The sequence below is a fragment of the Antrostomus carolinensis genome, unplaced genomic scaffold (genome assembly GCF_000700745.2).
Source record: "Antrostomus carolinensis isolate BGI_N321 unplaced genomic scaffold, ASM70074v2 scaffold5495, whole genome shotgun sequence".
In the NCBI taxonomy this organism is placed as follows: Eukaryota; Metazoa; Chordata; class Aves; order Caprimulgiformes; family Caprimulgidae; genus Antrostomus; species Antrostomus carolinensis.
In genome coordinates, this window is record NW_010315581.1 from 12,364 (window position 1) to 35,558 (window position 23,195).

The 23,195-nt window shown below is 54.1% G+C and overlaps 2 protein-coding genes across 2 annotated transcripts; both read right to left on the reverse strand.

Annotated features, from left to right (window-relative positions):
- Window positions 1-492: 492 nt before the first annotated feature.
- Window positions 493-8,676, reverse strand: SLC16A8 (solute carrier family 16 member 8). Its single transcript, XM_010167984.1, has 5 exons — window positions 8,615-8,676; window positions 5,617-5,912; window positions 4,962-5,105; window positions 3,590-4,453; window positions 493-1,261 (listed from the first exon to the last, which is right to left on the reverse strand). The coding sequence occupies exons 2-5, from the start codon at window positions 5,843-5,845 to the stop codon at window positions 867-869; spliced, it is 1,632 nt and encodes a 543-aa protein (XP_010166286.1). The 5' UTR covers window positions 5,846-5,912; window positions 8,615-8,676; the 3' UTR covers window positions 493-866.
- A 3,108-nt stretch (window positions 8,677-11,784) lies between these two features.
- BAIAP2L2 (BAR/IMD domain containing adaptor protein 2 like 2) lies at window positions 11,785-22,349 on the reverse strand. Its single transcript, XM_010167986.1, has 14 exons — window positions 22,160-22,349; window positions 21,187-21,262; window positions 20,785-20,871; window positions 19,634-19,695; window positions 18,963-19,034; window positions 18,286-18,402; window positions 17,733-17,879; window positions 17,100-17,252; window positions 16,712-16,850; window positions 15,677-15,902; window positions 14,630-14,701; window positions 14,110-14,290; window positions 12,728-12,768; window positions 11,785-11,860 (listed from the first exon to the last, which is right to left on the reverse strand). Exons 1-14 carry the CDS (start codon window positions 22,196-22,198, stop codon window positions 11,785-11,787), a joined length of 1,488 nt encoding a protein of 495 aa, XP_010166288.1. The 5' UTR covers window positions 22,199-22,349.
- Between the last annotated feature and the right edge of the window lie 846 nt (window positions 22,350-23,195).

Consider the following 23,195-nt stretch of genomic DNA (forward strand, 5'->3'; position numbering starts at 1 on the left):
ATTTACCTGTCCTGAAACCCCCACCCCCACAGAAGCCAAGTTGTTCCCTTCACGCGTCAACAGGACTCACTCCAGCCTAGATAAAGCTGGCTTGCTGCTATTCCTGTCGGCAGGGCTCCATGTCACGGCTACTCATCTAATGCAATTAGTCTTTCTTAGATGTCTCCTTCCTGCACCTCAGCAGCAGCAGCCTCTAACCCAGCACTCCCCTCCTTGAAAAAGCAGCATCATGTGTCACTGCCCCAGCTTGACCGCCCACAAAAGATGCTCCAGACGGAGGTGGTTGGAGCCGGTGTCCCACCGGTTTGGCAGTGCCCAAGGCAGGCTTTGCAGGGAAACCCCATGCTGGCTGCAGCTGGAGGTGGCCTGGGTGACCTGGCCCGTGAATTACAACACCTCCTAAGCCTACTGCCTGCTTGCTTGGTGCTATCCCGACTGTGGAAGTGGGGCAGAGGAAACATGGACACCAGACCAAAGCGTACCAGATCTGATTACAAAGAGTCTCTATTTGTGTTCTGTATTGTGACAATGCAGAAGGAAAAGGAGAATCCTTGGCAGCCTCTTCAAAAGACTTTCTGCAGGGCTGGTTTGGAAGTGAGGAAAGAAGATTTTTTTTTTTTCTTTTTGGTGTTTGGGCTGCTCTGAGCCTGTGTGGTACCAGCACGGGTGCAGGATGCAAGTAGACGTATCACTGGGTAGGTATGTGGACATATGTACATAAGGACCAGCTATTTTTATACCTCTCCCTCTTACTTCTTACATCTGCTTTTGTCTGAAGTTTCTCCACCCCATATCCCACCTACCCTCCCACGCTGAGGTGCGTGCAAACAAGGCCAGTTTTATACATCCCCGTTCCTTTGCCCTGGCTAAAACCTGTCCCTCTCCACCGTCTGGTCAGTGTTGCAGCCATCTCGTGTCAACACCTCCCCGCCCCCCTTGGGACACCCGCCTCCCTCCCCGCTCTGCTCCTCTGCCACATGGTTGGCCTCCTCGCTGGCTGCCACCACAGTGTTGTCGGTGTTGTGGGCCCGCTGGTGGTTGCCGCTGTTGTGCTCGTCAGCTTCCTGTATGTCGGACTCTGCTTCCTCGGTGTCACTCCCGCCGCCTGCGGAGGGGTTCTTCTCTGCAGGAGGCTCCTTCTTCTTCCCTCGGTTCAGGCAGCAGTAGGTAGCCGTGGCCAGGAAGAGCGCGGAGAGCACAACCTCTGAGCCCGCCAGGTAGAAGATCACCTCGTAGTTCTTGAGAGCATCAACCAAGCGACCTGATGGTTGGAGAAGAAATGAGACCGTTAGCGTCAGCCTAGCCGCTCCTGCATGGACAGCCCAGCACAGGTGGGCAGCACCTGCATTTGGCTGCAGACCCATTTCGCAAAGGAAGAGCAAGAAGCCTGGATATCTAAAAAGCACCCTGGGCAAGACCCACGCTCTGCCATCAGGGAAAGTGTTGTAAGAGTGTGGGGTTGGTGTTTTCTCTTGTTTGGAAAATTAAATAAATGTGACACGCTGGTCTTTCATCATAGTGGGTCATTTTCTTCTCGCCAAGGTGAGACGAGCCTCTGAGGACTTAGCTTGTCCAGTTTCAGAAAAAAAACGAAACCAAAACAAAACACAAAAATTGAGGAAGCATTTCTATTTATTAAGCTATCATGTTAGGAAAACATTCAGAGAGGGAGAAGAAACATCTCTGGCAGAGAAATCTCTTTGGTTGGTCCACACCTGATGGTTTCTCTGCCAAAGAGATGACCTCAGTGCATATTCTGAATGCACCAGGGCTGGCAATGGAGGGAGGATTCCCAGTCCTCAGTGCTGGGGAGCCTGAGCAGCACCCCTGCTGAGTCAGGATGGTACCCACTGAACTAGGATGGAGCGGTGTTGACCAGAGGCTTCCCCACAGTCTTGCAGGCTCCTGACTGTGCACATGACCCCCGGTCCCTGCTGCGCTACGGTGCATGGCATGAAACCAGCCCCAGGGCACGCTGAAGTGCCTCTGGAGCAGTCATGGGAGGCGAATTCCTTGGCGGGTGAATGTGCCCCTGTTCACTCAAGCCGGATGGCAAGCGAGGAGCCTGCGCGCGTGTGCGTGTGTGCAGCTTATCCTGTGCCAAACCCCCTCAGCCCCACAAAGCGGGAAGCAGCTCAGGAGGATTACACCAAACAAAGCCACTTTGTTCAGCCCCCTTCTTCCAGCCAACTGCTGTTCCCCCAACTCTGAGCCACGGGGTTTGCCAACACAATCAAGCTTCCTGTGCCAGGGGGGTCCTGCTGCAGCAGGTCCCCTGGGGGAAGGTGGGAACCATGACTTGGCTCCCTCCAACACCAGTTTGGTGACCCAGCAACGTTTGCATCCCATTGTATGTGTGCATGGTACCAAGGCACAGCTGAGCCAAGGCAGGAGGGCTAAAGGATGTTCCTCATTGCTACCCAATGTTAAATCTCCCTCTCCTCCAATGATGTCTCTGCAGCTGCCTCCGAGACACATATTTCTTGACCCTCCCTGGCCTGGAGCTGCTGACTGCCCCACAGGTTGTTAAGATGAGACATGAATTATTGTTAGCATCAAGAGGTCTTCTCTGGGCCACCAATTTTGACCCGAGAGCTGGGTGGAGTTGCTGAGGGTGAGTTTCACTCAGAGTTGTGGGTACATGCTGGGGAAAAGCTCATTCACACAAGAGGTCTTCACTGATGGGCTTCAGCCCATGTGTTGCAGCTGAAGGCAGGGAGTGCAGGAAGCAAGAGTGGCTCTTGCCTGGGGGTTTTCCCATGGTCTGTCCCCGACCCTTCCTCACAAATCACACGTGCAGAAAACTGCACTTTCACTTGGAAACAATCCTTTGGCATGATTTGGACGCTTAACAGGAACCTACACCAACCTCTTGGGTGAAGAGTCTCTCGGCGTTCAACAGCCTATTTATGGGCTGTTTGTGGGGCATGGACCTTACCAGGGACCATGGCCTGGACTGGACTGGTTGAGAAGTTGAGAGTGTCTTAATCCTCTTTAAAAAAAATGAAAGGCCTCAGGAGGCTCTACAGACTGTTTTGAATTGATTAACACCAAAATGCCTGTGCCTTAGGGTTGGAACCAACACAAACTGAGATCATCATTCACAGCAGCAATCAAAAGGCCATGGACACCAAGGAAAAGTTGAAAGACCCTTGTTTTCTCCTGAAAACTCTCAAAGGTTTGCCTGCAGCATGTGACTGACCCTACCCTTAACATGATTTTATGCAACATTTGCAGTGAAGGCAGAAACTTGGATCCCAGCATGAAAGAGAGGGAAGTGCCACTGATCAGGATTGAGGGACACTGGAAGTCATGCCACTCTGGATAGCTCTGTATGCCTGCCATCGCTCAGGTTCTCTGGGCAAAGCAGAGAGAGAGATATCACCTGCCACCTTCTGCCCCTGCTCAGATTCAGTGTTGTGCTGCATGGAGTGAGACCGGGAGCTCTAATTTCAGATCTCAGCTTCCAGGGGAAATTTGAAGTTGAGAAATAGGGTCTTTCTTCAGTTACTGTACCCATGTCCAATACCCACAATACCATTTCATGGCAGCCAAACAAATCACCTGTGTTTTGAAGCAAGAGACCTACCTGCAGAGGGTGGACCGATGAGCACAGCAAAAGCCTCAATGAGTAGGACCAGCCCGATGGCGCTGGAGAACTTCTGGGAGCCAACGATGGCCATCAGCACCTCGAACTGCAGTGCCCCCACCATGCCGTAAGAGATGCCAAAAAAGACGCAGAAGATGACCAGCCCCGTGTAGTTGCTAGCTCTGGCGCTGCAGATGTCTGTCAAGCCGTTGAAGAGCATAGAGAAGCTGAACAGGTATGCCACATGAGGACGGACCCACTTCAACCCTGCCACCATGCCACAGGCTGGGCGGGCAAAGATGTCTATGAAACCAATGATGGAGAGCAAGAACGCAGCCTCTGTGTCTGGTACACCTGTGTCCTTGGCGTAGTTGACCAGCAATATGGGGGGAACGAAGAGACCCAAGACCAGGATGAACTTTGAAATAGTGTAAATGATAAACCCTCGATTGGAAAAGATACTAAAATCCAGCAGCTTCTTTCCTTTCTTGGCCTTCTTCTTGGCTTTCTTGCCTTTCTTGGTTCCATCAGTGGTGCTGATTCCCTCCTCTGACTTCCCTCCTATGGGCAGCATCTCCTTGGCTTCGTATTTGTCCTGAGCCTTCTCCATCTTCCGCTTCATGCCCATATCCAGGGGTCTCATGACTGCCCCGCAAGTGCAGCAGTTAAGCAGGAGGCCCCCCATGATAAGGAACCCTCCTCGCCAACCATACTTCTCCAGCAGCACTTGCCCCAGTGGAGAGAGGGAGGAAAGGAAGACAGGGCTCCCAGCAGCAGCCAGTCCATTGGCAAGAGGCCGACGCTTGTCAAAGTAGGTGCCCAGCATGATCAGTGAGGGCTGGAAGTTCAGTGCCATACCCAGACCTACATGAGGGTGAGAGCCAGGAGGGAGACAGGGAGTGCAAGAACATGAGATGTGGTTTGCAACAAGCTGAAAACTCTCCTCAGACTATCCTAGTCCTGAAGAAGCCCCATGATAGGATTCACGTTTTACTCACAAGCCTCTTCTTCAGGTTGGTGGGTTGCCCCCAGAGAAGATGGTCTAAAACAGCCTGTCTGCCTGAACTGTATTTGAATCAGGTAACTGCAGCCACATTTAGACAGGACCTGTGCCTTAAACTGGAACTTTGCTTCCCTCCACTACCACTATATGCCAGTGTCACCCCAGTTGCCATGATAACTGGGTATCACTTGCATTTCTTCTGTCCCCTGTCTGTTTAGATGCAGCAGATGCACCCCCCACAGGTGCAATGTTCAGGACTAGATACCTCCTGTGAGCAGGTGCTAGACATGGCAATGCTAAGCGGAGATACAACATGGTCTTATCTCTTTCCCAGGTAAGTTTGTCCCTCCAAACCGCTGGAGTTCTTACCTGTCAGCACGCCAGCTGTCAGATAAAGCTCAATGATATTGGTAGTAAAAGATGCCAGGATCATCCCAGAGGAAGCTAGCAGCCCGCCGATGAGCATCACTGGCCGGCAGCCAAACTGATTCACCATGATGCTGCATACTGGTCCTGGGGGGTAGCAGAGGAGACAGAGTAGAAGATCAGAAGGGGACAGGACAACTGAGAAGGGGCAGCCTACCCAAGCAGAGCACCCAGGGAAGATGAAACAGTAATGATGAAGATCACTGCTTGGCTGCTTAGATACACAGCACTTGGGTCTGGCCAAGGGAGAGAGGCTACAGTGTGGAGACCTCTGTTCTGCCCTGCCTTCAGCCCCCTGTTCCCTGTCCCTAAGAAGGGGTTTGGTGTGATAGGGACGGTGCTTCAGCAACGGGAGCAAACCCCGTGTTAACTAGCTGAGAGGCAGGTGGGGTGACCCCTGAGGTCCCCTGGGGCAGAGGAGACAGGGACATGAAATGCAGCACACTTCTAGAAGAGAAGTGGTGGGACAATTGTACCCTGCATGTTGGTTCATGACTGGGCCAGTGAGTGTGAGGAGAGTCTATGGCAACATAGTCTGGGCCCGTAGCAGGGTGGGGAAGGCACACGCTGGGGAGTGGGAAGTGTATCCAAGCATCACCTGTCCCATAGAGCATGGCCAGCATGATGGAGGAGATCCAGGCTGTGTCACTGTAGCCCACGTGGAAATCTTTCATGAGCTCCTTGAAGTAGACACTGACGGCTTTCGGGAAGGCATAGGAGAAGCCAGTGATCACAAAGCAGCCGAAGAGCACAATCCAGCCCCAGCCACCATCTGGGGGCTTCACAGGAGCTGGGAGCTGCCCTTCCTCTGGGTCAGCTCTCCCCATCGCTTAGCCTGTGAGGGGAAAGGGCCGGGAGGAGGTAGGGAAACAGAGAGAGAGAAATCTCCAGGCACTGTGAGAAAGAAGAGTAAGCAAATATCTACTACAAGGTTTCTCTCCATGCCCACCATCTCCAAGCTCCAAGAGCCTCACTGGGGGACCATATCATCTCCCTCCACCTTCATCCTGCCAGGCAAGGCAGGGTTGCTTCAGAGTGTGAGGTCAAGCCACAGTTGGGCAGGGGTGGAAAGCTCCCCTGAGCTTAGGCCAACCCACAGCTCTATAACCCCTGGTCAGATGCGACCGAGCAAGGTCACAGCTCCCAGCTGAGACTGGAGAGCTGCATCTGATGTGGGGCATCAGGATCTGCAGCACCCTACTTGCTCCAAATTCCAGCCTTTCCTGCAGGCTGGTGGAAGGTGACAGCCAGCAACATGAACCTCTCTCAGCTCCCGAGACCTTCCTTTGAGCCTCTCCCTGCCTGGTCTGCTTCAGCTGGGAACCCTCCAGGACCTGCCTTGCTACAGATACCTCCAGCAGTGGGGCAGAGGAGGTCCATTAACCCCGCTGTGCTTTCTTCTGGGAGGATTCTGTGCACAGCCCTCTCCCTTGCCCTCCCTTCCCCCCTGTGAGTGGCCAGATTTGGAAAATGGGTGAAGGGGGAGAATGCAGCAAACTGGTGGCAGTGGTTATTTGCATGCCAGAGAGATTAGGGCTCTGGACCTACGTGGAAGGGCCAGAACAAAGCCTAAGGGGAGAGGAGGAGGGAATTAGACGGGATGTCTTGTGAATTACTCTCGGGGCTTTTAAGCTGCCCAGGAATTTTGCTCCAGTTGGCTGCTGTGAGTATGTTTTTCTCATTTCTCCCCTAGGCACCAGGTCTCTGACATAACCCTTCGAGCACCATTTGCCCCAGTTTCTTGGTCAGCCAGGCTTATTTTCACACCTGGGTGCAAAAACATCACTGGCCTTTGATTGTAGATGCTCCTAAGTGGTATCAGACAGGCATTAGAAAGCAGATGGGCTTTCTCCATGCCTGAGCTGGGCTTTGCCAGGTCCAGGTTGCCCTATCACCGTCCTGCTGACAGTAGACTGGCAATGTGTGTCCTCTCTCCTCCCAGCTCCCTTGGCTGAAGGACTACAAGGTGGTGGCAATGTCCCTTGGCACTGGCAGTTGTGGGAAATGCCAGCAGTCACATGCTGACTGGAGACTGCCGAGGGGACAAGGACCCTCCTATGGACTGTCAACACAGAGCTAGCACCTGGGAGCTTTGGATCTGGGTGCATTTCTCAAGGCAGTCCCTCTTCTTTGTGTCCTCCAAGCAATGGGGACAACTTGCCCTCATTTCCATAGCACTGCTGTTGCTCTGTAGGTTAAACAAGTGAAATCCTTTAGGCAAAATCACGGATGGCACAGGCTGGGGCAGAGTCCAGGTAAAGTGCCTTTGCTTGGTAAGAGGTGGTCCTACCCTGCAACACCCTTGAATCTTGCAGAAAAAGAGAGTGACTGGTCTTTCTCAGGCTGCAGGAGTTCAGCATGCAGAGCCAAGGCTGCAAACAGGGCTGGGAGGGCTCTGAAACCATAGTATAGGGGATGCTGGAGGAGGGACTTGCAAGACAAGACACCCAGGGCAGTTCTAGACCCCTCTGCGAGGGACATAGCACCTGCACCCACAGTGCATCAATGTGAGGAAGCACAAAATGGTCTTGACTGGTTGGTTTTAGTCAAGTACCTGAGCCACGGTTGTCCTGTGGAGGGAAGGGTGGGATCGGAGTCACCAGCCACCCGCAGCCGTCTCCCTCCTTCCCCTCTCTGGGGAACCATTGCTCCTGAAAAACTTGAGGGTTTGTTCATGGCAGTACCAAGGTGTCTGCCCACACCATGGGTCCCTGCAGCAGAGTTCCTCAAACATTCAGGACCTCATCAGGCATGAAAAAAAGGGTCCAGGATCTGGCTGTGAGTGTGGATTGGGCAGCTCTTCTTCTGGATGGCCATATCCTAACAACTCTTGGGCTGAACCAGAGGGGCTGGTGCAGGCTACTCCAGTCTCTCCCCCCTCAGTCCAGGTCTCAGGGACTGTGGCAAGGGGCAGAAGCATGAACTGAGAATAGGGTGCTATAAAGGTATTTTCAAGGCTAAGAATCATTGCAAAGAAGAAGAGATTCATCATACACTCTCCAGCCACCCACACCTTCCCCCTCACACCCTTTCTGGTGTTATCTGGATCACTGGCACCAGGACTGGCAGACTGAACAGTCTTGCTCAGCTTCTGCCATTACCCAGCTTCTGCTCATCTCCCAGCTCCACCTGACTGACAAGCTAGGTACAGCTGTACAAAAGGCGACCTGCTGCAAAAGCACAATGATTTCTCAACCAGAGCTGGTGCTCCACCACTGCATCATCTGCTACACAGAGTTGCCTCAAGTAAGAGTGACTGACACCAAACACACCCTGAGTCTTTTTATCCAAGTCCCTCTCCCAGCCTCACTCTTCTTGATCTCATCCTGCACCACAAATCAAATGAATCAATCAAACCATTGTAATTAACATTTTTTTTTTCCCCCAGCTTCCTAGCAAGAAAATATTTGTCCATCTGTGGCATGCTCTTTAGAGATTTCTGTAGCATCGTCTGTCAATGAGTCAACAGCATCTGATTTTGAAGAGCATGTTAGACAAATATCTATCAGTACTGTTTGAGTTCGGAGCTGGATGGGTACCTGTGCAGGAGCCACTTGCTCAGCACTACACAACTGTACAGTAAAGCATGAAGGGGCTTTTACCTGCAGCTAGGTGTTGGCTGGAAAAGATGAGGTGCACCAGAGGAGCTCACCCGTGGAGGTGCCCCCAGAGCTAATACGCTGTAGTATATCTCTGATGGAGATTTATCCCAGCTCTAATCCATGCAGTTCAGAGCCGCCTTGTTCCTAACACCACAGTGCAGACACTTGCTCTTCTGCTCACAGCTGCAGAAGGTGGTTGCACCAAGTACCCTACGCCTGCCTTTGCACACTCTACAGCTTGCTATTATTTTCTTCTCAGTTAAGAAGCTTTATTCACAGGTAAAAATACTACAGGTAAGTTCACATGCACCTAAAACCTCATCAGCATAGGCACCTGCCATTCCGTGTGCATCACATGCAGGTGTGCCAGAGCAGGGGCTGCTGCAGAGCTAGCTGCAGGTGGGTGCCAGGGGAAGACTTGCGCCCACACCAGAAGTCACCAGCCCGGGCTGGAAGGGTGAAGGCCACAGTAGGTTCAGCCATGGCTGCCAGTCCCTGGGTGCACACAGAGCACAGAGCAGTCAGTGCTGGATGATGCCCAGCAAAGTACTGCTGTGCCAGTCAAGCTGCATCCAGGAGGGTCCACACAAATGTGAGGATGGCTCCTCATGCCTCCGCACAGCACCGATGGGGTGGCAGGGTGTGCTTATTAAATGTAAGGGCCACAATTCATGTCACCAGCCTCCCCAACCCACAGACAACACCCCAGAAAAGCATTCATTAGAGAGTGCAGGCCTGGGATGAGCTGTTCTCTTGGCAGCCGGTGCCAGGATGGAAGCATCCCTCCATGCCACTGACCTGTGCAACGAAGCAACGACCTCCCAAGCACGGGCTGAGCCTCTTGAGGACGGAGTGGACCTGTCTACCTCGCTGCTTTCTCCTTCCGGCTGGCACTGGACAAGGGCACGTGGTTAGATGGTTCCACTGGCTCTTTGCTCCATGGTGGGCATGTCGTCACCCAGACCTGGGGTGATGTCTGCAGAATTCCAACACCCGTTGAGCAGTCTCTTGTGTCCCGCTCCTTCCTTTGTGGCACCTATGCCCTCACTAGAGAGCTAATCCCCCTGTCAGCCTGCTTTCCTCTGGCTCTGATGCCGCCCAGCAAAGCTGCCCGTGGCCAATTTGGGGGGTCGCCCTGTGTGGGGGACCCTCTTGCCTCCAGCAAGTGCAGGTAGTGCCCCACAGGACTCCCAGTGTGGATGTGGGTCAGCAGCCGCTTATGGTCTCAGGTCTGCAGCGACCTGTGGGTGCTGAGCAGGCAGAAAACACTTCTCCACTTTTAAGAGGCTTTTCCAGCCAATGGGGAGGAGGCGGCTGCGAATCCCCCAGTAATCCCACTGCCCAGGGGCTCCTGGCCTTTCCCCGGCAGAGCGGGGCAGCCTGGTGAGGGGCAGATTCGGCAGGAGGAAGCAGGGGGAGGGTGAGGGGTGCTGGTGATGGACACAGCCAGGAGGAAAGGTGCCGGGGAGGGGGGCAGTGGAGGATGGGGGCACGGACCCGTACTTCAGTTGGGGGCACAATGGTAGAAGGGGCTGCTTTCGAAGCCTCCCACTGCTTCCTCAGCCAGAAGGATGGAGACGCGCCAGTGTGGTTCTGCAGGGCAGAGAGTAAGGACAAGATGGATCGGTCAAAGAATCACTGCTGTCCATGGCTGGAAGGGCAGGATCAAGCCCACCCCTGGCAGCTCACTAACCACCCCCCATCAAAACAAAACCCCCCAGCAGCTGCCACCCAGGAGGGTATCTGGTGGGCGCCAGGGATGAGCCAGTCTCTGGCCATGCGTGGGGGAACCCATTTTACTTCCAAGGAAGGGGCCAGGGCTTGCCCTGCGTGGGATTTTGGGGAGCAGGGAGTGAAAGGGCCAGACTAAACCCCCAAAGCCCCTCAAACCTCACTGCTGTGCCTGTGTGGTGGCAGGACGGGGGGGCCTGCGGGGGCTTTGCAGCACTCACAGCCCAGGTTTAATTTCTATTAATAAGGCTAATCAGCTAAATCCCTGGCTGTTGCTTGTGCTCCCTCCCTCCCCGCCTCTCCCTTCGGCCCCTGATGGTGGGGCCAGGCTGGCAGGGCACCCACAGTCCCCTGCAGGTTCCCAGGGGAGTGTCCCCCCCCATACTGATGCCCTGGAGCACTCCTGGGGCTCAGAGCCTAGGCCAGGAGAAGATGGCCACTAAGCCTTGTCCTCCCAGGCAAGGACTGCCCCGCATGGTGGCTGTGAAGCGGGGGCTGTGGGGGCCCAAGTGGGGCTGGCCGTGGGTTGTGCAGTCCTCCTGTTGCCCTCCATGTCCGCCCTGGCCCCCTGCCCTAGCCGGAGCCACAGTCCTACAGCGTTCAACACCAGGACCATGGGCAGCCATCCATGCTGGCTGGGACCACAAGGCTTTCTCCTCCTCCATCCACTGACCAAGGTGATTTCCCACCTGCTGGGACGACTACAGAAGTGGCATTCTCCATTTTATTAAAAAAAAAAAAAAACCAAATATTTTCTGCAGAACAATAGGCGAAGGAGCAGGGCAGCAGCACTGGGCACTGTCACCTGCCCCTGCCTCACCCCAGAGCTGCCCAGCAGGGGAAGGGGCTGCACCAGGGTGGGAAGGGACAGATGCTGCTACAAACAGACACGGTTGCCAAAGGGGCCGAGAGCGGAGAGCTGCACACTGCAGACCCCATCAGCCAGACCACGTTGCTGGAAGCCTTCTTGTGGCCTCCTCCCTTTGGGGTTCATTCTTCTGGTAGCAAAGAGACTGTTCTACAAGTGTCCTCCTCTGCCTGCAGCAGGGCTAGCAGAGCTTCACCTTCCTCGTCCTGCTAGCACTGTCCCACGCTGCAGGTATCTTACCCATCCATCCTTCCACCTCTCAGACCAGCGATATCCCCTCTCCCAGGCCACCAGCACCAGTAACAACAGATTTCTCCCACTCAGGTACAGTAACATCACACAGGGAGCAGGGACAATCCAAAAAGAGCAGCAGGGATCTGCTGCTGGCTAAAGCATGCCAGACAGCCAGGCAAGATGGGTCCCCATGTCCCAGAGGGAAGGGAGGAGAAAAGAGAGGTTACTCCATGAGTGGCAGCAGTAGGTGGCTGCCCAGCTGGGGGTCACAGCCCATCACTTGTACGCCCCCCCTTCCCCGCTGAAATGCTCTGCCGTCCGCAGCCCCGCTTCATCGGATGATTGGTGCCGAGCGGTCGTTGGTGACTGTGGGACGCAGCTTGACTGTGGCAAATGGATTGGTACCTCTGGAAGGGGAGAGGAAACAGGCAGCCATCAGGAAACCTGCAAAGATCACGCAGGGCTCCCGCTGACGAAGCAAAGAGTTTTTAGTCCTGCCAGACAGCCACCTCCATGCCAAGGAGGAGAGTGTGACAAAGCTAGCTGCTGAGTATGTTTTCTGCCTCCTTAACACACCCTGCTGCAGGTTCCCATGTACTTCCCTTGGGCTCTCCTCAGGGCTTCTCACCCTCCTTCTTCCATAGGATGAAGGGACACTAGCATAAAGCTATCCCTTGTGATAGCACTCTACACTTGTGGCCCCTGACCCTCCAAGCAAGGAGTCAGGGAGCAGAAACAAGCCACAGCATCATGCCAGAAACATGGAGACACTGACCCCAGCTGCAGGGGGAAGGAAAGTAGGTATTTATGGCACGTCTTATCTCCACAGACCTGACTTGACAAAGCTAAAAGCCATGTCCCTTACGCCTCAGTCCTTTCCAAGCAGGTGGAGCTGCACATATCATATAGCTCCACACTCAGGCTACGAGCTGCTACTGTGGCTCTTCCAGGATGGATGGGAAGGAGCATGCAGGTCTGGCCATATGCTCAGGGTGTTCAGATCCTACCTTGTATTACTAGGTAGGAGAGAGCCTTGTATTATTAGGTAGGAGAGAGCCTTTTATTATTAGGTAGGAGAGAGCCTTCCTAGTCAGCTAGAATGTCCCACCTCTGTGGGACCACCTCCTGTCCTGGAAGGTGGGTTGTGTATTGCTTTCCTCCAGACACTTCCCTGTTCCTCCCATGTTTGATAATCCAAAAGATTAGATAATAATAGCATCGCAATAATGTCCCCTGTCTGATGATTCCAGAGCACAGCTCCACACCTCACTCACCGTGGGAAGAGTTCAGGGGGATGGTCAAATACTCCTGATTTCTGCAGTGAAAAGAAAGGCAGCAGTCAGTGATCCAGGGTGGGGAGAGGAATGGAGACACAGATGTGAGGCACGAGACACCACACACATAGGGGAAAATTTAACACTTGAGTTAGGAGCCCAAGTCTTATTAATGGGGCTCTGACTCCTCGTTCATTCAGATTCACCACTACAGATATAACACCCTGATTTCTGTGGTGGGCATTGTCCCTGCACCACAGGTTCCCTATTCCCTTAGGACACCTCCCTTTGTCTTGGAGAAGAAAGGACATGTCTCAGATCCCCAAAGTGTCATGTCTGAAGAGCACAGCAAACAATGACAGTCTGAGCTACGTTCCGCCCTGCCAGCACAGCCAGAGATGCCCCCCTCACTTTGCCCACACACCCTGGCAAGGAGTTTATCATCAGTGCCTTCACATGCTTCCTGCACCCACGGGGAACTCAAGAGCTGTAGTGCTGCACCCTACCCTACACCACATACTGCTTAAATGTGGGACAACCTAATGGAGAAATATGGACCTAGGCCCTGTGGCCCTCATTGTTGGCTAAAGTACACCATTTTCTGTAACTTTCTTGTCTGGCAGACAAGAAAGCCACGTGTGGCTACCTGTGTTCCAGCTGGGGAGTCAAACAGCATCCCTCTCCCAGGTCCTCATCTTTGGCTGTTCTCAACTTTAACTTTGACTGTCATCACCAGTCAGTTCCCCACAGCTGGAAGCAGTGATAAGTCAAGCCATAAGTTGGACACAACTTGTTCTAGGCCACTGTGCCCCTAGTTTTTCCCCTACCCCAGCTGTGACTTTAGCCCCACCATTGCTTGAATTTAAAAGAAGAGCCCTGTGAAACTTCTCTCCATTCTCTGAAGGGAGAAAGAGGATGGCATCTCTGTTAGCTGGTCACCCACTCCCAGCCCAGCCTGATCACTCCATGGTCCTACTATTAGCAGAAAGAGGTGCTGCCCTGGAGCCACCAGAAATCAGGCTGGGAGGTCATGGAGAAAAGGACTGAACTGAAGGGTCCCTGCTGAGCAAAAAGAGAGAGAAATGAGAAGAGCAGGGGCAGAAAAGCAGTCCTTTGGGGGAGCAAAGACAGGCACTGAGGATCTGCACACACAAGGCTGACTGGCAGGGGCCGCCAGGACATGGTGGCATGCAAACAGACTGGGTGAGAAAGGCCAGTGCTAATGAGACCCTTTGGCTCAGGAAGGGAGGAGGTCACACAACAATATCTGGAAGGTGTTTTCCTTTCTTAACAGGCCAATGCAGAAAAGGTGTGCCTTGGAGGATGAAAGTCAGATGTTGCCCACTCCACACACACATACCTGTTAATCCTCTTGCACTCACCTTGGAGCCAGAACTGACTGGGGTGGCCACTCCACTCTGGTGACTGCTGGTACCCACTGAGAGGGGAGGTGGGTTCGGCAAACTTGGCTGGGCAGCAGCAGGCCAGTAATTGCTAGAGGAAGGAGTGCTGGGACGGTCCAGGATGTCATCCATACTGTGACTGCTTCGCAGTGGGAAGGACCTGAGCAAGAGGAGAAGAAAGTGAGGTGAGAGTCAAAGAGCAAGGAATAGGGGACAGCACAGGTGCTGGCCACTACATGTATCTATGGGATGTCTCTGGAGAAAATACACATGGCTTTGGCCCAGTCACAAGTGCCTTTGAGAAGGTATTGCACATGTTAGGGGAGCCGTCTAGGGTAAGCCTCTGAGACCTCAGGGCACAGCGAGGATCTCAGCAGATGCTACAGCATTGGAGCACTGCAGCTCTCCACAGGGCACACACCAAACAGGTATCCCACTGGTGTTAGTGACCTACCAGGAGCTACTCCAGCTCCTGCCTGGCCAATTGCTCTCCTGTTACCTGGTGGCTGGCTCCTCCATCTCCCTTGCATCCTCCAGAGGCTTGACATAAGCTTCAGGGAACCAGCCACATCTAGGGCACAGGAACAGAGACAAATGAGGTCCAGGCAAGCATGGTTTGTGGTTCTTCAGATCCAGCTGCCCACCACTCTTGATCTATAACGATCTCACACATCAACCGAGCCACTGCTGCTGATATTATGGGTGACAGGGTTTGTGCACATCTTTCACCCCTAGATAGGGCATGGGGTTATTGTGAGACAGCCCTTGAGCTTGGAGCAGGACTCGCTTATCTCAGAGACTGTGCAAAATGCCTGCTACCAGGAGCAATGCTGGTGCAATCCAGGAAGAGACGTTCTGACTGATCATGGTCACCAAGACCAGCACACGAAGAAGCTGTGGAAATCTCTTCTCCTCAGGGCAAAGCAGCTCCACCCCAGAAACCTCCCCCCCACAAAAAAAAAAAAGGCACTGCTTTTGCTCATCTGGTGTCTGAGTGTGAGCTTCCCTGCAGAGCACAGTGCAGGGATGCTGTTTGGAACACGGGAGGCTTTGCACGCAGGTGCTGGCTGGCAGCGCCACAGGGAGGAATTCAGTAGGCGCTTGGAACAGCAGTTTCCATGCCCTGTCTGTGCTGGACGGTGCAGCAGCAGTTGTGGGGTGAGCTGAGAAATGCCAGGCCTCTCAGGTAACTCCAGCAGTTCACGGCCCTGAGCTGGGTCCCATGACAGGAATCACTCAGTCATGCAAGCTGGGAGGGGGTCACTGCATCCCTGGCTCTTCTACCCAAAGACTCTGGAGCTTTCTCAGGCAGCTCATCCGTGCTCACCCTGCCCCACAGCATCTCCTCGGCTTGGAGAGCCCCTGTGCTCAGCACAGCCCAAGGCTGAGGACATGGCAATATCCCACTCAGATGGTGGGTGAGACACAGTGCCCAGGCCACGCCAGGAGGGGAGGAGGAAGAAGATTCAGGTTAAGCCTCCCAGCTCCAGACCTGAGAAGTCTGCATCAGCCTGCCAGGCAGATTTACAGCACCAGAGTCACGTACGTGGAGGAGCCCTCCAGCTTGCCGTACAGCCAGCCGTTCTGCGCGTCCGGCATCAGCACCGCGATGACATCCCCGGGGTCAAACCGCAGCAGGGTCCGGTTGGCGCCTGTGGCGTGGGGCACGATAGCCTGCACTCTTGCCGTGCCACTCCTCCTCCTGCCTTCACTGCCGCTGCTGGCCTCGCCGAAGGAACCCGAACGGGAGGTACGGCCGGTAGGGAGCAAACCTGTGTGGAGGCATCAGAGGCATCTGCCTGGAGTCCAGCATCCTCTTGCAAGACCCACACTGCCTTGAAGGGACCAGAGCTTCCCCAGTCAAGTCATTACCCTAGAGCAGATAGCCTTTCTTTGCGGACAGAGAGCAGGGAATACTCAGGGAAGGGGTAAAACATTCATCTTGCAGGAGAAAATCAACTGAAGCTGAAACTACTTGCTTTGCACTATGTCCTCTTTGGCCAGGTGTCTAGGGTGCAGGCACTGTCTGCTAAATGACTGGCTAATGTCCCTCCTCTGGACCCTGCTAGAGCAACTGAGAATTTGGGTCATTTTCCTCTCCCACTGCACTTTTTTTTTTTAAAAAAAAAAACCACTTTAAGCTGATTTTTTTTCAGGAAGGAAAAGCAGGTGAGACATGAGGTAACTGGCTGGGTTTTGGAGGGCAGGGTATATATTTAATCTGGTAGCACAAGGGGAGGTGCATTGCCAAAATGGGAACCCTCATAAGAACCAGCCCTCACAGTTCAAGGAGCCTTGAAAATTGCACACCTCTGAGTTTCCCCCTCACACAGCCAGCCAGGAAACCTGACCTTGTCCTGGATGGACCCTGCTCTGAAGGTTGTGCTCACCCTCTGCTTCATTCAGCCTTGCCCTCCCCAGCCCCCATATGCACTGTCCTCTCACCATGTCCAGGCACATGGCTGAGGACCAGTGGTCTGATAGAGTGATGGTCCCTCCCCAAACCTAACCCTGTTCCCAGACCCAGAGAGGCCCAACCACTGTGTGTCCCCACAGCATTGCTCCCAGACATGGGTCATACTGGCTGATGGTGTCCTCCGCAGTGGCCGCCTGGGAGGCTCCGGTTGAGGAGACAGTCTCATTTCTGGAGGCTCCGGTGAGAACATGCTGGATCTACTCCCAGACATGGGAGAAGCAAAGTCCCCAAGGGGTCTCTGGGGCTGTTAGAAGGAAAGGAGGCTGAATCCATAGGGGCTCTGTCAGGCGGGAGATGCTCTGAGAGATACCCACTCCCTCAGAAAGCCAAACCCAGCATGTTCCCCATTGCAGCCCAGACACACATTTCCCTTCACCTTGGCCAGGAAAGGCAGCAAGGGCCACAGTCAGCAGACTGGCCTTGCCCTGCAGCCTGAAAGGGCCATCTGCAGCCTCACCACTGCCAAGGCAGAGGCTGTTTGTGGGATCCTCACCATCTCAAGGTGGGTGGGGGTCAGCCGGCCCAATGGATACCCCTGGCCATGGGAGGCCATGAGGAGCCCCTGTGAGTGGCTGTTTGAGGGGTTGCGGCTGGCCTCCAGCTGCTCCTTCCACTGTGGTGCCTTGGTCTGGATCACACCCCGAGCCTGGGGAGAAATTAAAGAGAAGAAGAGGGTGTGACAGACAGAGCAGAACAGCTACAGAGGGACCCCAGGGCTGCCACGTGCATTAGATTAGGGACCAGGTCCTCCTGCAATTATGTTTGTGGGAATGGTTGAACATCCCCGTAGAAGTGAATTTCTAGGATGGCACCCTTCAGCAGAGACCTCGTGGTCCCAGTGAACCTGCCATAAACACCTACATCGCCCTTCCCTCTCTCATTGCTCACACACCCAACTAACCCCATGTCAGCACCATCCTCTCTCCCCCAGCCATTCTCTTTCAACCTAGTACAGGCAGCCTGGACCCCAGAGCAAGACATAAAATAGTTTCCTGCCCACTCCATGCACAGATGCTGCCTTCACCCAAGGGGTGGCTCAGCCCTGGTGCCCTCCTGCCTGCATGGCCCCCCTCCAGCCATGCTGCCTGCTCCCCTAGCTCCACTCCCTGGCATGCCAGGGCCGTACCCTGCTGTAGAACTGGAGGAGAGTGTTGTAGAGCATCTGGTGCTTTTCAGCCAGGAAGCGGTAGCGGCGTTTCTCCTCCAGCTCAGCTTCCCTCTGGCTCTCAGAGACGAACATCTGCATCTCCGAGCGCAGTCGCATCACATTCTCCTGGGCCACAGGGGAAAGAGGGAGGAAGGGATCAGTGTAAATCTAGCAGAGTGGGCTCACGCATGGCAGGGGAAGGGGTGAAACAGGTCATCGAGTCTACCAGCTTCCTAGTCCACTTGCAGTGCTGGAGCAGCACAGAGGAGCTAGGGCAGAGTGCCAGAGACCAAGTCCTTGCTCACTGAGGCTTGCTAAGTGAGGCAAGGGCTTGGCAGGAGTGAGCACCACTGGTCAACAGCACTCTGTAGGAATGGAGTTTCATCCTTTCCAGATAAGCCTGCTGCCTTTTGAACACTGGGGACAACCTCCTGACTTTTAAGGAAGGACAAAGTTGCTCAGAAATCAGTCCTGACTCCAGTTAAATCATCCAGTCCTTTTTCCAACTTCCCTTCCTGCAATCACTGCTCACCTTCATCTCCCGGACGTTTTTATCACGGGCCCTCTCCATTCTCCACAGCTCTGCCATGCACTTATCCAGGTTGGTGGCTCTGCGCTGGTACTCCAGCTCATACTGCTTCTGGCTTTCCTGCCAAGGAGAAACCAGGCTAGGTGAGGAACTGGAGACCCAGCATGCTGGGGTCCTGCTCTGACAAGTGGTTGAGCATCTGAGTCCCCTCAAAATCAGGCTTCACCTGGACCTCTTAAAAAAGTCTTTCTTTACCTTTCTCTTCATTGTGAAGGGCCCCAGAGCGCTAATGAGCCTCAGGCTCTCAGGAACAAATCTGGTGCCCAGTTTCCCTCCATGACACTACCCACTGGCATGGCCAGCTGGGCCACAATGGCACAGGACCCACACCCATGCAAATGCTGTAGTTTGGGGAATCTGGGAACCCTGCTTTTTGGATGCCAAGTCCCTCAGCCCCCTCGAGGCATTTGGCAAGTCCTACTGGCAGCTGCCTGCCCTCTTTAGCCCTCCATCATCAGCCAAACTAGGGGGAGTCTGGTCCATGATGAGAGAAGATAAAGCCCCCTAATTCCTGCTTATGAAAGTCAAGTAAACTCCTCAAATGCTCTAGCAAAAGCCCTTGGGTAGAGGGGAGAGGGAAACGAGGAGGGTTAAGGGGGTGAAGAGAGTTCATCACTCACACTGATGAACTGCACATCCATTTTGGTGTTCTTCTCCATGTGCTGCAGCAGGTCCACGTGGAAGGTCTGAGCCTGGAAGAGTCAAAGGAGCCATCACCCTCATCCCTTCCCCATATGCAGTGAAGGAGCATCTCACAAAACCCACAGACCTAGTGACTTCTTTGCAACCTGGATCCCACACAGAAGCCAGAAACGGGCACATTAGGGCTCCCATGGAGCAGCCCTACCATGAGCAGCCTGGGGATTGGCACTCAGCACCCACCCGAGCGTTAACCTCTGAGCTTTGGCATGGGCAAAAACAGCGGTGTCTGGAAGGTTCATCATCCCCTCCACTCCTGTCCTACCACTGCCAGCCAGGGAAAGACAGGACAGCCTCGTCATATCTTCAGAGCCAGGCATTGCTCAGTCTACCACACACCTGCCACCACGCTTGCAGAGAGGTGGTGACAGTCCACCAGCAGCACCAAACATTGAACACCAGCCAGGCTCCAGGCATGCCAGCTCTGTAACATGCCTCTGTCACACGTAGCAGGGGTAGCAGGGAGGCAGGCACCTGCCAGCAGGCATATCAGAGGGCAGGAGATGGGGCAAATTGGCCAAATGCCAGCATGCTGTGGTTAAGGAAGTCCCTTTTTTCCCCACCTGCACCAGCCCCCGGGAAAATTACTCACCACAACTTCCAAATCAGAGCTCAGGAGTCTCTGCATGTCAGACATCTGCATCAGAATTTCACCTTCAACGACAGAAAAGGGAGAAAAAATCCCAGGGCTATTTCCTTGTGCACCCAAGGAGGCAGACTAGTAGTGTGCAACTCAGGCTGATGATATATGGGTGTGAAAGTCCAACAGATATTGCAAGGCACTGCTCTCCACACCCTGAGAGAGGCTGGTAACTTTCCTCCCCAGGGCTCAGCTCTGCCACCACTCCCCAGGCACTACCAACGCAGGGTTGCTCCAGCCCGTGAACCTGCCAGACCAGTGCTCTGCTACAGTCCATGGTGCTGGCAGGCAGCCTCAGCTCTGCCATGGTCTCTGGGTGCTGCAGCCCCTACAAGCCTCATTTCCACCCTCAGTGGTACCCCAGCTACAGTCCATGGTTCTGGCTGTCCTACAGGAAAGTAGCTACAGCACCCATTGCTGATGCTGTGGGCACTTCACTGGTGTTGGCATTATGAAAGTATCAAGGGAAGAGACTGATGACAGGGAGCAGAAGAGTGAGCTGGGTAGTGCAGATGATGGTAGGAGTCTGCAGAAGGGACACATCTGCTGGAAGTTTTTTGCTAAAATGTTGAGCGTCAGAATTGTTCCATTAACATATTTTCAGCAGTTGTCATTGGGCTGTGGAATTATTTGTGCTGCTGAGTGTGAGCCCCTCAGCTCTGAGCTGCTGTTTCAGCTGGCTGCAGGGTCAGGAGGACAACACCCCTTCAGCTGTTGTCAGTCTATGCTCTTCAGCTTTTCCCTCGCACCTGCAAGGAGGAGCAAAATGGTTCCTCCAAGATGAAAACTTCAGCTCTCAGGGTAGGATGCCTCAGCAAGGATTGCCTTTCATGAGAGGTCCATCACTGGAGGTCTATCCCAGGAGCTGGGCTCAGTCATTGATCTCAGAGACATATAGGTGAGAGTGCTGGGGCCTTGGGGGGTATTCAAGGATACACAATAAATTTCATTCATAGTGCCTGGACAGGGCCCGGTACTTTGAGACACCATTTAGAGGAGCTTTCTTCTCACAGAACCTGAAAAGGGACTAGCTAAGGGGAAGGTCAAAAAAACGTAACCGCGGCTCTTCACAGGACAGAGGATGGCGAGTGGGAGAGCCTTACCCAGCACGTGTGAGGTGGCGCTCTGAAGCGCTTGCTCCCCGATCTTCTCGACTGCCTTAAAATACACTTCAGCCGCTTTGGATAATGCTGTGAGGAGAGAAGAGGGGAGGTGAGGATCTTGTCTGCCTTACCACCATCACCAGCCCCAGCAAGCAGCACACAGGACAGTTCACCCCCTGCTACCTCGCCTATAGGCAATAGCACCCTCTCTCCCCCATTTGTCCCTAATAACAGGTCCTGGAGCAGGAGAAAAGTGAGTAAGACCTGCTGAGGACATGCCATAGGGGGGACCAGCAGCCTGGCCCGGGGTGATAGCAGTACCTCCTGATGCACCCAGGGTGGACACCCAGGATTGATGCAGCAGCATGATCTGGAGCCTGGGCCATGTGTGACCCCACTCACCGTGGAAGGCACGCAGGTAGTTGTTCCCCAGGTACACCAGGTTCTCCAGCGCAGGGTTGAACTGCTCCAGGATACTCTGTGGCCAGGCAGAAGCAGGTTAAGGCCAGTCTTCCCCATGCCCCAGAGACCTCAGCAGGTCGATGCCGTTTGGCTGGGTGCAGCAGAAACCCAAGGAGCTCCCTCAGCCACAACGCTGGATGGCCGTGGCAACGTACAGCCGTGAACAAAGTCAGCTCCCTGCATCAGAGGTAGCTGGGACCTTCAGCTGCCCCAAGTCTTCTCCAGGGCAAGGTAGCTTGCTGGAGAGCCAGGTGGCCACTTGAAGATGGCTTTCTCCCAAGGCCCTACACCCACTACAGACAGGAGAGTAACTGCAAGGGGATCTGAGCAGCCTTTCCCCTTACCCCTGAGCCTGTTGGGGTGAGGGCCACTGCTTATTATCCAGGCATGAACACAACTTTTTTCCCAGGCAGGATTTGGTGCACTGCCAGTCAGCAGCTTGCCAAGAGAAGGGATGGACTGCTTCAGACCAGCCTCTCCGCTCTTACCTGCTGTATGTATCAAAGGTGTTTATTGCCTACAGCAGAGAAGACCAGAGGCTGGAATAAGCAATTCCCCCTTCTCCCAGCCATCACCACCTCGGTGCAGCACCAATGTGCGTAGGGAAGCGTGTGTGAGATCAGACTGCTCTTTCCAGCAAACAGGAAAACATGCATAAACATGCTCCCTGTCCAAACCATCCCAGGTGTCCAGTTCCTTCCTAGATCTGTCCTGAGACCCACACCACCCTCCCTGCCCACCAGCCATCTGCTCTCAAACACAGCCCGGACAGAGCCCACAGGAGTTCTGCCCAGGGACAGGTCCAGCCCTCAGCTGTCCACCCTTCAAGGGAGCCTTTGGCAGAAAACAGCTCTTCTCCCACCCGCACATCTTCCCTAGGCAGGCAGGAGCAGCCTCTGGTGTCGGCACTTACCTTATAGATGGAGATGGTGGATCTGTAGGACAAGTCCATCTCCAGAGCCTTTTCCCTCTCCCACGGAGAAGCAAGGAGCAAAGGAGAGCACAAGGTGCTATACTGGCCTGGAGGACTCTGCTTCTGCACAGGCGGCTGGATGGAAAGAGCCTGTCACTGGCAAGGTAGGACAGCAGGAAGACACAGACGTGGTACAAAGGGAACGGAGCACTGCTGGAGTTTAATAATTCACCAGCCAAGAGGCTGGAACTTGATCTCTGGAAGTAACCGGACTCTGGGGAGAGAGGAATCCTGCAACAGCCAGCAAGGGCATGTGACCACCTCCTTGAATTATTGATTGCCAGCTCGGTACCCAGCCCTGCCTGCCCTGACACCTGCAGAGCCAGCCACCTGTCAGAGTAATGGCCTTATGGCTCAACGCCTCCCGCACTGCCGCCGCTCGCAGGAGGCTCGCTCCGCCTCGCTGTGCCAGCAGAGCATCCTCAGGTCCCTTGCCCGCAGCTTGTGATTGCAGGCAGCAAATAGCAGGAGCTGGGGCGAAACATAAGGAAAGCTCAAAACTGGTTTCGCCTCTTCCTTGCCCTCTATTCCCCCACCCCAGGCCTCAGCCCTCTGGCTCTCAGCATCTCTCCCACTCCCAGTCTCAGTGAGACTCCCTGACAGCAGGCGTGACCTTGTGCCTGGACCCTCCTGCTCTCCCTGCCCACATGCAGGGAGCCCGAGCACAGGTCACTCTGAGAAGTCCCTGCAGATGGTGCAGGTTTATAAGGGAGAGAGCACAAGCCAGGGGCAAAAAGTAAAATCCCAAGCTGTGGGATTTTGTTTTTCCAGAGGAAGGTAAGTCCCTCCATTATGTAGGAAAAAGAAAACCTTTACTCCACATTGAAAGCCCCTTAATTCCACAATCTTATTTGTGAGAGTGAAGATCAGAAGGCAGATAATCAGTTTTTAGCCCTATTCATGACCCAGAACCCACACTCCTGCCAGCAGTGTCCCTTAGGAATCAGTGGGCATCAGGTCCAGCAAGCTTGCAGCA

Coding starts and splice junctions, on each gene's coding strand:
- SLC16A8 (XM_010167984.1), bottom strand. CDS start 5,845: ATGGGGAGAGCTGACCCAGAGGAAGGGCAGCTCCCAGCTCCTGTGAAG. Junction 4,454..4,961: donor GACAGCTGGCGTGCTGACAG/GTAAGAACTCCA, acceptor ACCCTCATGTAG/GTCTGGGTATGGCACTGAAC. Junction 1,262..3,589: donor CATCGGTCCACCCTCTGCAG/GTAGGTCTCTTG, acceptor TCCAACCATCAG/GTCGCTTGGTTGATGCTCTC.
- BAIAP2L2 (XM_010167986.1), bottom strand. CDS start 22,198: ATGGACTTGTCCTACAGATCCACCATCTCCATCTATAAG. Junction 18,403..18,962: donor TGGATGTGCAGTTCATCAGT/GTGAGTGATGAA, acceptor TCTCCTTGGCAG/GAAAGCCAGAAGCAGTATGA. Junction 12,769..14,109: donor CAGTCAGTTCTGGCTCCAAG/GTGAGTGCAAGA, acceptor TTTTCACTGCAG/AAATCAGGAGTATTTGACCA.